Source organism: Sorex fumeus, unplaced genomic scaffold (genome assembly GCF_029834395.1).
Source record: "Sorex fumeus unplaced genomic scaffold, SorFum_2.1 ptg000122l, whole genome shotgun sequence".
Taxonomy (NCBI): Eukaryota; Metazoa; Chordata; class Mammalia; order Eulipotyphla; family Soricidae; genus Sorex; species Sorex fumeus.
The window spans coordinates 20,947,773-20,961,320 of record NW_026606179.1 but is presented as its reverse complement, the minus strand read 5'-3'; the positions used below and the strand labels follow the sequence as shown (position 1 = coordinate 20,961,320).

The 13,548-nt window shown below is 52.0% G+C and overlaps 1 protein-coding gene across 1 annotated transcript; it reads right to left on the bottom strand.

The window, feature by feature from the left end:
* Positions 1-1,759: 1,759 nt before the first annotated feature.
* Positions 1,760-13,130, bottom strand: THAP8 (THAP domain containing 8). The gene is given in 5 exon segments (XM_056136551.1): positions 1,760-1,900; positions 3,083-3,439; positions 3,561-3,605; positions 3,607-3,754; positions 13,048-13,130. Coding segments are annotated over 5 exon segments (774 nt in total).
* Positions 13,131-13,548: the final 418 nt, after the last annotated feature.

Genomic DNA, 13,548 nt, shown 5'->3' with positions numbered 1-13,548 from the left:
CAACCCCAAAGCACCTGGCCCTCTGAGTACTGCTGAGTGAGGTCTATTTAAAAAAAAAAAAAAGGCTTTAAAATTTCATCTCCAGGGCCAGAGAGTTAGTACAGGGAATTAGGATCCCTGCACACAAAGCAAAGTACGCCCTGAGCACTGCCAGATGTGGCCCCTAAGCTTTATGAGTGTGTGTTTGTGTGTGCGTGTAGTATATATACATACATATTATGTTTCTGGAATTTCACCCTTTACCCACCACAGCAGGCTCTCATCCCTCATCCTTTCCTAGCTCCCCTGATTGTGGCAGAAGCCTGTGGCCTCTTCTCCCAGTCCCTCACCCCTGTCACCCACCCCCTTTCCCCGCACCCTGTGTTCCCTGTCTGCAAGCTTAGGGGGCTATTAACACAACAGGGCCTTCCTTATTGTCTCCTCTGATACTGACTTGGCTTGCTGTACCACCACCAGCCCATGAGACCCTTCCTCCACCCACCCCAACTTACTTGCCTGCCCGCTTCTCCTCACTCCTTTGCGCTGCCTTTTCCTTTTGCCCACAGCGATCTTGCCCCAGGTGCCAGCTTCTCTTCCTCCTTTAGACATTCACCCTTTAGTGCCCTTTTTTGGGAGACCTCTTCTCTTCCTAAAATTGCACCCCACTCCCTCCCCACCTTTAGTTTTCTTTTAGTGGGTTTAAATTTCTTTTTGGCTGTTTTTTATTTGTGGCCATACCTGGCTGTGCTTCAGGGATCACTCCTGGTGGGGCCTGGGAGTGTCGGGAATAAACCATGGTTCACCAAGGCAAGCACTTTATCTGTGTGGTATTATATATTTTGCCTGGGGTCACACCTGGCGATGCTCTGGGGTTGTTCCTGGCTCTGCACTCAGGAATTACTCCTGACGGTGTTTGGGGGACCATATGGGATGCTGGAGATGAAATCCCGGGTCGGCTGCATGCAAGGCAAGTGCCCTACCCACTGTGCAATAGCTCCAGCCCCTTATTTAGAATTTTTAAGGAGCCACACCCAGTGGTGCTCAGGGGCTGCTCCCAGCTCCACCGTCAGGGGGCGGAGAGGGTTACTCTGAGTGGTGTTCAAGGGACCTGCGGTGTAGGATGAAGGGTGAAGAACCCAAGTTTCCTGCCTGCGAAGCCTGCACTCAACCCTTCCCTGCTTTAGTGCCCGAGCCATGCTGGGTGCTGACACCCGAGATAACAGAGCACTAGCAGGGGTTGTACTCCCTGAAAAACACAGTGTCTGTTAGCTCCTCTATCCCATCCTAGTTACTGTTCACTTCTGGGAGTGGTCCTCTCCCCTGCCCCCGGGCCCTGTCCCCCCATTTTCAGGTACAGCACTTCCGCCATCTGGAGCAGCTGTGTTTATTGGTTTATTAGTTTCTCTTCTCCAGCTGAGGGTAGGGCGGTGCTGACAGACAAAACTATCAGTGCTCACTGCCACCCCCAGCACGGTACCAGGTTTGCCAGAGGGTAGAGGGCCTCTTGGGGACAAACTCAACTCCCCACCACCACCACCACCACCAAGAGGCTCTGGCAATGCTGAGCCTGCTCCACTAACTGCAAATGTTCAGGCTTCATGGGGCCAGGACCTGGTACCCAATGGCAGAGTATGAGCTCAAAGGTTCATGGGGTACCTAGGCAGAATGGGGTGAGAGCCAGGCCTTTGAGGGAGGTGTTTCATGGGGGTCCTGGGGGAGAGGGAGTGATGAGTCTCTCCCTCTGTCTTGTCACCAGTGCTGCGATATCCTCTTCCAGGTCCTATGCACCAGGGGTCTCGCAGTCCAGAAGCTCAGGTTTGGCATCCAGAGTGGGGGTCATGGGGCCCTGGCTGAGGACTACAGCTATTTTGAACCATCCACAGATGATGGTGAAGACTTGAGACTCCTCAGGTCGGAGAAGCTGGGCGGTTCCAGGTGAAGAAGTAGTGGGGGTTGGAGATTATTAGGGAAAGGGATGGGGGAAGACATGGTAAGGAAGGGGAGGTCAGGGTTGTGGTGGGGAGGGGGCAGTGCCAGAAGCAGAGAGAGAGGCAGTGGGGGCAGATGGATGTCAAATAAAGGACAAAGATGTGAGTACCAGAGCCATTCCCAGGCCAGCAGGCATGAGGCATGGAGGAAGAAGGGGGTGGGGGGGGGGGGGTGAGACACAGAAAGAGGAAAAATGTAGAAATGTAGGGGACAGGAGAAATATAGGGGAAGAGGAACGGAATGGGAGAAATGGGAGCCACAGAATGATGTAGACCCAGGGAGACAGAGGCATGGGGGACAGAGACAAAAACCAAGGTGGGAGGGTTAGCAATTAGAGAAGGGGGAGAGGGTGTGAATGGGGTTAGGGACAGGGGTACAGTCAGTCAGGGGCCCTAGCAGGCCAGCCCGAGTCTGACACTGCCCCATTCTTAGTCCCTCTTGTGTCCGGGCAGGTTCAGACCAGGGTCTCAAACAGAAAAGCCAAGTATAGGGGTGTGGCCTGAGCATCTAGGGATGTGGCCTGAGCATTTGCCTTGCATGTGTGAGGTCCTGGGTTTGATTCTCTGCGTAGCTCTGTGGAATATGGCCCCAAAGTGGGAAGAAAAGCATAACAAAGCAAAAGGGCCAAGTGCAGTCCTGGCTGACTGGCCCTGTCAGGGGCTCTGCAGCTGGCACTGCCAGGTCTGCGGTTTGCTGCCCTGGGCAAGTTACTGATTCATTTTTGTGCCTCTTGTTTTAGCATCTGGAAAATGGGGACAGCAGCGGTCAAAGGCAGTTTTTATCGACTAGCCTATGTCCGGCAGGGCAGATGGGGCTCCTTAGATATATTAACACATGGAGCAAGTGCAGAGCCTGGCAAACTACCCGTGATGTATTCCATAGGCCAAATACAGTAACAACAAAGTCTCCAATGGAGACGTTACTGTGCCCGCTCCAGCGAATCGATGAACAAAGGGAGGACAGTGACAGTGACAGTGGAGCAAGCAGGCGTTCATCTTTTCCCGGGGAAGTCGGGCGGGTGGCAACATGGGGGAACCAGGTCTGATGTTTGGCCCCAGGTTTGCAAGAGGCCGCGCGCTGCGGGGCTGGCAGGGCCAGGGCTGGCCTCACTCACCGCGCGCAGCTCTTGCGCGGGGGGCCCGCAGGCTCGCCCGCGCAGCTGTTGCGCCAGATGTTCCAAGGTCCGAAGCTGCTCCCGGTGCCGCGCCTGGCGCCGCCGCTGCAGCCGCCGCACCCTCCGCCGCAGAGCTCCCAGCGCCGCGCCCAGCCGGGCCCGGGAGAACGGGGTGGGGACGGCTCCTTCGGGAGCCAGCGGCGCCCGGCCCGCGGGGGTCTCCGGGTCTGCAGGCGCCGGCTCCAGCAGCACCAAGTGTATGGCGGCCTCAGGGGCCGGGCCGGCAGGGTGTGGGGCTTCCTGCGGAGGCGGTGGGAGCACCTTGGACTTCTGGGGGTTCCCGGAATTCCTCAGTCTCTGCAAGAAGAGACTGGAGTGTGGGCGGGTCTCCACGGAAGCGGGGAAGGGGCACAGAGTGGGTGGGTGGACATCCAGGGCGTGGGGGGAGGCATAGGGGATTTAAACATCAGGTTCTCACCTGGGCCGGGGGTGCCCCAGAGAAGATGGAAGGCACCGCATCGGGGGCGCAGATAGCGCACCCCACAGCACCACTGGAAGCAGGAGGGTGTGAAGTGCTCACTGCACAGGTGCTGGTGGCAGCTGGGTACCCAGTAATCACGGCCCATGTGGCGCAGCCAGGCCTGCAGCCGGGGTCCATCCTTCAATGGGAACCTGAGGCCACCGGGTCACGGGGCTAGCCAAGGCCTGAGATCATGAGCTCCAACCTGCGCTTCCCCTGCATCTCGGACCCTGGCGCTGCCTCTCAGCACCCACAGCTGCTTTTGTTTGTGTTGGGGCCACAGCCAACCAGTGACCTCTGGCTCTGTGCTCAGGGAGCACTCCTGGCTGGCTTGGGGGACCATTCGGAGTGCTGGGGATCAAACCCAGGTTAACCATGTGCAAGGCAAGCGCCTTACCTACTTATCTGCTGTATACTTTCCAACCCAGATAAATGTGTTTTAGATAACAAAATAATGAGGGGCGGGACTGGAGCGATAGCACAGCAGGTAGGGCATTTGCCTTGCACTCGGCCAACCCAGGTTCAATTCTCAGCATCCCATACGGTCCCCTGAGCACTGCCCAGAGTAACTCCTGAGTGCATAGTATGGTTGAGCACATATTCATATGCATATTGGTCACTTGTGTCTTAGAAGATCTATTCAAATCTTGTATAGTCTTTTATTTTCCTTTCCTTTTTGGGTTACACGCTGCGATGCACAGGAATTACTCCTGGTTCATGCACTCAGGTATTACTCCTGGTGCTCGGGGGACCATATGAGATGCTGGGAATTGAACCTGGGTTGGCCATGTGCAAGACAAACACCTTACCCGCTGTGCTATCACTCCAGCCCCTGTACATTCATTATTTTTTTTCTTTTTGGGTCACACCCGGCAATGCTCAGGGGTTACTCCTGGCTTTGCACTCAGGAATCACTCCTGGTGGTGCTCAGGAGACCATATGGGATGCTGGGAATCGAACCCAGGTCAGGCGCGTGCAAGGCAAACGACGTACCCACTGTGCTATTGCTCCAGCCCCCATGTACATTCATTTTTAAAGTGGGTCATTTGTCACCTTTGTTTTTGACCACATCCTGCAGTGTTCAGTGCTTATTTCTGTTTCTGGGCCCAGGGATTAGTCTGGGCAGTACTCCAGGGGCTGTATGGGGTGCCAGGGATCAAAGAGGTTAGCCACTTGCAAGTGCTCACTGAACTACCTCTCTGGCCCCTCATTTTTTTTTCCTTTTTTGGGTTACTCCTGGCTCTGCACTCAAAATCACAAGGTGTTAGGAGGCCAGAGTGACAGCATAGTAGCCTTGCACATGGCCTCCTGCAATTCTATTCCTGGCACCACATGTGGTCCTCCAAATCTGCTAGCAGGAATTCCTGAGTGCAGAGCCAAGAGTAAGCTCTGATTACAGGTAGGTTTGGTCCAAAAACAAACAATAAAAACCCAAAAAACAAAAACAGGGTTGGAGTGATAGTGCAGAGGATAAGTCTTGCACATGGCTGATCTAGGTTTGAGCCCCAGCATCCCATGTAGCCCCCCCAGTGCAGAGTCAGGAGTAACCCCTGAACATCTGAAGGTGTGGCCCAACACGTTCCCCCCCAAAAAAAATACAAGATATCTTCTTTTTTTGGGGGGGGGGTTATACCCAGTGATGCATAGGGGTTACTCCTGGCTCATGCACTCAGGAATTACTCCTGGTGGTGCTTGGGGGACCATATGGGATGGTGGGAATCAAATCCAGGTCAGCCATGTGCAAGGCAAATGCCCCACCCGCTGTGCTATGGCTCCAGCCCCTACAAGATATCTTCTTACCATTAGAATGGTTACTATCAAATACAAACAACAGAACAAAGGAACCTGGAGGAATGGTACAGAAAATCTGCCCAGGAAGTATCTGGTTGCATGTTCAAACCCCAGTGCCCCACTTACTCTGGACACAATCCTGACAGTTTCTGCTCTCTGGGATACCTGTTGCTGCAAACAATTTCTGGCCACACCACAACCAGTTGTGCGTGAGTGCCACAACTAAAAGATGTGACCCCCCCAGTAAGCCCTACAACTAAAAATGATGTGTGAGGACTGGTGGGGGCGGAGTTTGTGGCTCAAGGGCCTGGAGCACAAGTTTTGCATGTAGGAAGTTGGGATTTAATCATCAGTACCACAGAGCCCCCTGTGCACTGCTGGGAGGAACTTCTGAGCAGTGAGCTGGGAGTAATTCCTGAGCACAACAGAGTGCAGCCCCCACAAACAAGAAGGATGCATGAGCCCCATGGCCAGAAAGTGCAATCCTGATGAGTACAACTGTGAGTACCACAGCAACCCCTGGCAAACATGGCTGATTATGGCCAAGGCAAGCACCTGTACCCCTGTACTCTCCAGTCCCTAGAAATTGAAGTTAATAATAAAAATACCTAGATAGGCCAGAGAGCTTTGCAGGAGTCAAGGTGCCACCTTCCCTTCCATGTGGCTGACCCTGATTCCATCCCCAGAACCACATGGCCCCCGGAGCATAGCCAGGAATAACAGGAGCACAGAGTTGGCAGTCACTCAAGAGCACCACAGGGGTTGACCCCAAAAATCTACTTACAAACAACTAATAAAATCCCAGCTACCTCCTTAGGGTTCTTAGCTCTGCTCTGTGTTAAAAAGGAAGAGGAAGGGAGTCTGGAGAGCAGGACTTCTCAGGCGGAAGGTTAACTGTGGGAAGGTGGGGTAGTCAGAGCCGAAGGCCAGGGGAGCTGATTCAGGGAAGAGTGCAGAGCGCCCAGGCACACAGCCAGGAGCCCTGCCTGCTGCAGGCTGGCTGCCTCCATTTAGGAGTCAGATACACTCAACAGCCCCACTCAGCTTGGACACACAGGGAGTCCCTTGCAGCAGCAATCGCACCCACTCCCCTGCAGGGCAGCCAACTGATCACTTCCTGTCTGCCCCTCCTCTCCTATCAACAAAAGTGCAACTTTACTTCAGGCCATAGCGGGCCCAATAAGGCTGTATCACCAGTTCCTTTATAGCTGGTGGGACCAAGTAACTGGACAAAGAACACTTTGTGTTATGTGAGACATGAAGGATGCTACTTGAGATTCAAAGATGTGGGGGCCAGAGAGATAGTACAGTGGGCAGGGCACTTGCCCTGTATGCAGCTGACCCAAATTCAACCTCTGGCACCATATATGGTCCCCCCAACACCCCCTGCCCCAAGCCCTGCCAGGAGTGATTCTCAAGCTCAGAGCCAAGAGTAAGCAGTGAACACTGCTGGGTGTGGCCCCAAAATAAAAACAAACAGCCCCCTCCCAGCCACAAAGTGATACAATATTGTGACTCTTAAATATTTCGTTACTGATTTTAAACAGGAGAATGAGGAAAATAATAGGTAAAGGTAAAGGCCCTCCCATTCATTGAGTGGGCCCAGTAACATCTCCATTGGAGATTTTGTTGTTACTGTGTTTGGCATATATAATACATCACAGGTGGCTTGCCAGGCTCTGCCGTGAGGAAAATAATACCCAAAAGAAAAATCTTCAAGACAGACCTGGAGAACAGAGTTGTTGTTTTGTTTTTGTTTGAGGGAGGGAGGTTCTATACCCAGGGATGCTCAGGGTTTACTCCTGGGAGTACTCGAGAGACCATATGGGGTGTTGGGGATTGAACCCAGGTCGACTTTGTGCACTATATGCTGTACTATCTCTCCAGTCCCAAGCAGTGAGTTTTTAACTGCTGATCCAAGGACTCCAGCTGGTCTGCAGAGAAAAGGTTGAAAACCACTGCCTTAGAACACAAAGCAGCATACACTACTAGAAGTTTTTTCCTAAAGTAACCCAAAATTTCTTCAGGGTTGCTGAAAAACAAACAAACAAAACCACAACCAAAAAACAGTTAGAGCTGGTGCCCTAATAAAGGGTAGTTAAGTAGCTAGAACACCTGGGTTCAATCCCGGGCATCCTGTATGTCTGCCTGAGCCCATCAGGAGTGATCCCGGGGTGGAGTCAGGAGTAAGCTCTGAGCACAGTCAGGTGTGACCCAAAACAAGACAAAAACAGTTCAAGACTACATTTCCCAGCCTTCTTTACAGCTGGGCATGCTAGGGGACAGTGTGTTTCTGGGAAGGGTTTGTAGAGGGGACTAAAGGCCCTCCCATTGTTCATCAATTTGCTCGAGCGGGCCCAGTAACGTCTCCATTGGAGATTTTGTTGTTACTGTGTCTGGCATATCGAATACATCACGGGTGGCTTGCCAGGCTCTGCCGTGCGGGCGAGATACTCTCGGTAGCTTGCCGGGCTCTCCGAGAGGGGCGGAGGAATCGAACTCGGGTCGGCCATGTTGGCTGCGTGCAAGGCAAACGCCCTACTGCTGTGCTATGGCTCCAGCCCCAGTAGAGGGGACTAATTCAGATTAAATTCCTTTCACTGTTTTCCTTTTCTTCCTTCTAGAACTGGCAGGGCTTGAGGGCTGGGGCATTGGCAGCCACCTCGGATGGAAACTGCATGCTAAGGATAGAGCACAAAGACTGGGCCGGCTTCCCTGATCACGTGGTGTGCAGGTTGCCCAGCCAACCCCTGCATTTTGGCTTGTTCACACTTCCCTTTCCTCCACTGTTGTTCTTTTTGTCTTTTTTTGACCACACCTGGGGTTACTTTTGGGAGAGGTTCTGTTTCGAGGCTCAGGGATTACTCCTGGCTCTGCACTCAGGGATCACTCCTGACAGGCTCGGGGGACCATATGGGATTTGGAGCTAGTACCCAAGTAGGCAGCTTGCAAGACAAGTGCCCTTCCGGCTGTACTATCACTCTGGCTCTTGCTGTTCTTCTGTCTAGTCATGCGCTTGACCGTGGTGCATCCCAGGTCAACTGTGTTGTGCTGTGGATCACACTGGCGGTGGTGGCAGGGACTGCATTAGTTGATGAGGTGATGCCACAAGGGTTGAGCTTGAGGTCTTGAGCCTGTAAAGTTATTCCTACAGCCCATAGTTTGTTTATGCCACTGTGATTTCAGATTTTGTTAGTGCCAGATGGAATTCTGAACTGATATCCGCCCCCTCCCCACCGCGATTACAGAGATGATTTTCACCATTCTCGAAAGAACCTTTCATACGTTTCCCTGAGCCTCTGGGAAGGCTTTCAAGTTATTTTCTAGCAATCATCTCTCTCAATGCTTCACCTCTTCCTACCCAGCATCTATGTCCTCTCCTGAATCTTCTCCGAAAGGAACTCCTCACCCAACTCTTAGCTAAGTAGCATTTGCAAGACTGGCAGGAGCTGGAGAGATAGTACAGCCAGCAGGGCACTTGCCTTGCATGCAGCTGACCCAAGTTGATCCCTAGCACCCCATATTGGATGCTGGGGATCCAATCCAGGTTGGCTGCTTGCAAGACAAGTACCTTACCCACTGTACTATCCCCCCAGGGCCCCCCAGTTTTTGTTTGTTTTGGGGCTATGCCTGGTGGTGCTCAAGGGTAACTCCTGGCTCTGTACTCAGGAATCACTCCTGGTGGTGCTCCAGGGACCATAAGGGATGATGGGAATTGGCCCTTTCCACTTGTTTCTAACTGTACTGTCAAGGCATTAGGATTTTGCTGTATTTGCTGCAGATTGGAATGTTTTTGGAGGGGAGAGTCAAAAGACGGGCTGGTGGCTGGGTTGGGGGACAGGGGTGCTGAAAAAAAGTCAGTATAAGGTTACATGGTCAAGCCCCAGTGTTGCTACATGTGCTGAGCGAGATCCTGGTAGCTCAGCTGCATTTTTATTTTAGGGTGACACTCAGCAATTGTCAGGGGATACCCAGGTTTAGCACCAGGCAGTGGAAAACCATGTATCCCAGCACTTTGACCTCTCCCTCTAATCCTGGATATTGTCTTCCTTTGAGTATGGGGTATCAAGGATCAGAGTCAGGGCCTCAAACAAGCTAAATGCTCCACCACTGACCTATAGCTCTAGACAAATTCTGCTGCTAGTCCTTGGCAGCCCTGGTCCTAGTGAGGCAGTAGGAGTGGAAGGTGAGTGAACAAGTTAATCCTGTTGATCCTTTCAACACTCTGAAAAGATATCTAATCAAAGGAGATGCTGGAGGCTGGAGGTGGGAAACAGCAGAAGACAAAAAGGAAGCTCCAGCTAGACAACTCTTTCTTTTTCTTTTAGGGTCACACCCAGCGATGCTCAGGGGCTACTCCTGTCTCTGCTCTCAGGAATTACTCCTCGCAGTGCTTGGGAGACCATATGGGATGCCAGGGATTGAACCCGGGTCAGCCACAAATGCACTACCTGCTGTACTAATGCTCTGGACCAGGAAACTTTCTCTTTACTCACTTCACCTAATGCCCAAACAGCTGGCAGGTCATCAGAGATCCTGCATGTGGCCAGAGGCCAGGAAAACCGAAGGGACAGGAAGCTGCTGGGGTATAGTCCTAGAGGTCCTGTGACAGGTTACAGAGCTGCAAGCCCTAGCAGTGGACATAGGTTACAGGGTTCTAGCTGCAGATTTCAGACTAGGAAAGTGTATACTGGATGGAGGATAGCTTAGGGACAAGACCAGAGCATGGAACAGGATGTTATACGCTGAACCAGACATCAATGGATAGGAAATGTGACAGTAAAAGGAGAGGTCTGGACATTGGGGAAGAAACTGGACCCATCTATTTAAACTGTGCCATAAACTCTAATTTCTTAAACTTCTGAGTTTTGGATGCAGATCTTTCACACAATTTTCAAGAACTCACAGCTCAGGAATAAATCTATTTTCATGCTAACACTAGCATTGGCACTTGAAAGTGACTTCTGGCTGCACCACAGCCAAGTGTGAGTGCAAGCCCTGGGCACTATGACAAAAATGAAGAGATGGGGCACAATTCATTAATTAAAAAAAAAGTGATGGGGGAGGGGCCGGAGCAATAGCACAGCAGGTGGGGCATTTGCTTTGCACACGGCTGACCCAGGTTCGATTCCCAGCATCCCATATGGTCCCCTGAGCACCGCCAGGGGTGGTTCCTGAGTGCAGAGCCAGGAGTAACCCCTGTGTATTGAGGGTGTGGCCCCCCAAAAAAAGGGGGGGGAATGGAGTATTAGTACAGTGGATATGGAGCATGCCTTGCATAAAGCTGATCCAGGTTCGATCCCTAGAATCCCACATGGTCCCCCGAGCACTGTGATCCCTAAGTGCAGAGCCAAAGTAACCACTGGGTGTAGCGCCCAGACAAACAAAATAAGGGGCAGAGGGATCATGGTAAACTTGAGACTCTCAACTCAGTTCTTCACTGCTGACCACCCACACCTACCACTGTACTTAGAGCTGTCTGTCTTGGAGGGGCTGGTTCTCCAGGAGGCAGCTAAACTAGTTACTAAAGTTAACTAATTTAGAGTTACTAAATTAGTAGTGTTGAAGCAGCAACCCCAAATCCAACCCCCCCTAAAAAAGCCCCCCAAGAGTTTCTAAAGTAGTAAACATTGCCAGAGTGATAGTTTTAGAGACTAAGTCTGGAAAAACTAAATTATAGTGTAAGGAGTCCTCTGCTGTCCTTGCACTCTAAGGCCCCTAAGAGCTTGTGGGAACATGGGCTTCCCATGGGGCCCAGCTGAAATGCGCTGGTCAAATCTGTGCAATGGGCATTTACTGAGCACCATGTATGTGTAAAGCAGCACTCCAGGCAAAGGATTTTTTTTCTTTTTTGGTGGGGGCACACCTGGGGGTGCTCCAGGGTTACTTCAGGCTCTATACTCAGGTATTATTTCTGGCACTGCTTCAGGGACTATATGTGATGCCAAGGATCAAGTGCATGCAAGGCAAATGCCCTACCTGCTGTACTATCTCTCCAGCCCCTGAAATGGCAAAGGAAATCAGAGAAAAATCCCTGTCTTTGGGATTGGAAAGAGAGAGCAGTATAGGGCATCTGCTTTGCAAGAAGCCAAACTGGGTTTGATTCCAGCACACTATATGATCCCCTAAGCACCGCCAGGTGTCATTCCTAAGTGAAAAGTCAAGAGTAACTCCTGAGCATTGTTGGGTGTGCCCCCCTGCCAAAAAAAAAAAAAAAAGAGTTCCATAAATTCTGTTAGCTCTCCTTTGGAAATCTATCTGGATTTGGCCAATTCCAACTCCCTTTTCTGTTCCCACCTTTTTCTTTTATACTAGTTTCTGCCCAAGTTTAGTTCATTGGGCATTCTGCCCCCACAGGCTGTTCTCTATATGAAATTCCAGGGACCCTGTGAAACCTGAGTCAGACCAGGTTCCTTCTCTGCTCAGATCCCTCCTTCCCTGATGACCCTATAAAAGTGAAGAAAGAAAATATTTCTGTAGACCTACCCACTGTAATAGTCTAAGTTTTTTTTTTTCTTTTTGGGTCACACCCAGAGATGCACAGGGGTTACTCTAGGCTGATGCACTCAGGAATTACTATTAGTGGTGCGCAGGGGACCATATGGGATACTGGGAATCGAACCCGGGTTGGCTTGTATGCAAGGCAAACGCCCTACCCGCTGTGCTATTGCTCCAGCCCCTAAAAGTCTAAGATTTTAGAGAAAAAGTTTTCTTGTAAGAAAGCAATAGTAGGGCCAGAGTAAGGCACTTGCCTTGCACAAAGTTAACCCGGCTATGATCCCTGTTCCCTGTTCCCTGGCATCCCATATGGCCCCCTGAGCCCCTCCAGGAGTAATTCCTGAGTGCAGAGCCAGGTGTAACCCAAAAAAGAAGAAAGCAGTAGTCACACAAAAAGGGGAGATGTATCACTTGATATCTGCAGTATGTCCCTGAGAAAAACATAGACCATTTTCCCTATTAACTCTTTCCTGACCCCTTCTACATGAAAATTTATGTGAAGACATTTATATACAATTCAAGCCAATTTTTACTTTCTCAAGTGTGAGGAAAGTGAACAGATAGGGATGATTCTAAAGTTTCTGGTCCAAGGGGGCTGGAGCCATGTACTGCAGGTAAGGTGTTTTGCCTTGCACGCAGTCAATCGGAGTGTGATACCCAGCATCCCATATGGTCCCCTGAGCACCGCCAGGAATAATTACTGAGTGCAGAGTCAAGAGTAACCCCTGACCACTGCTGGGTGTGACAGCACCTTTAGAGTTTCTAACCTGAATAATAGAAAGGATGGAGAAAACCATTAAGCTTGAGAGGTGGTGGGAGTTAGGTGAGAGTCAACATCAGTTCAATTTCTGATGTTTTTGAGTCTGAGATGCCTCAACGTTGTGGTGCTGGCCAGTGGGCAATTACTGGCTCCTATCAGAGTCTGAACCAACCTCACTTCTCCCTAACCACCTTCCTTCCTTCCGCTCACCCCGATCACTACCTGCAGCTCATTCGCTTTTCCCCGCAGGGGTTTCGCATACTCGCGCTTGGCATGTGCATTATTTATGCAGCTGGGCTGTGGGTACTACCTTCCCTGGAACGCTAGACACCTGCCGGGCGGACCAAGGGCCAGTCCCGCTGCAGCGCCCCGAGGCCCCACCGCGCTCGCGCTCACTGGTAGAAGCTCACAGGGCGGTTGTCCACACCCAGCCGGCCCGCGGTGTTGGAGCAGTTCGGAGGGCGGCAGTACTTGGGCATGGCTCTCCAGCCCCTCTGGGTTTTGCCCCGGCTGCAGCCGCACTTTGGTTCTCGCCCGGCGCCCCGTCCGTGCCCGCTAGCTCAGGCAGCTTCACGTGACAGCCCTCGGTAGCTCATCACTTGCCGCGGAGGGACAGGAACGCCTACTTACTGCAGGGCCCGCGGCGCTGGCGCAGCCGCGCCCGTGTCACGTGCCACGGGAACAGGGAGCCCGTGTCCGCCCACTCTCGGCCCTCGGGGCTTGGTCACGTGCTGAGGGAGCGGCGCCATTACTGGCCTTGCGGAGCAGGCGCCCGCTGGCCCACGTCCTTCAGGCCCGCCCTGCGCTTACATCCGGGGCACAGCCACAGCCTGAATAGTCGCTCTGGAGGGGCAACAAAACAGCCAGGTGAGGGGGCTCGGGAGTCTCGAAATTAAG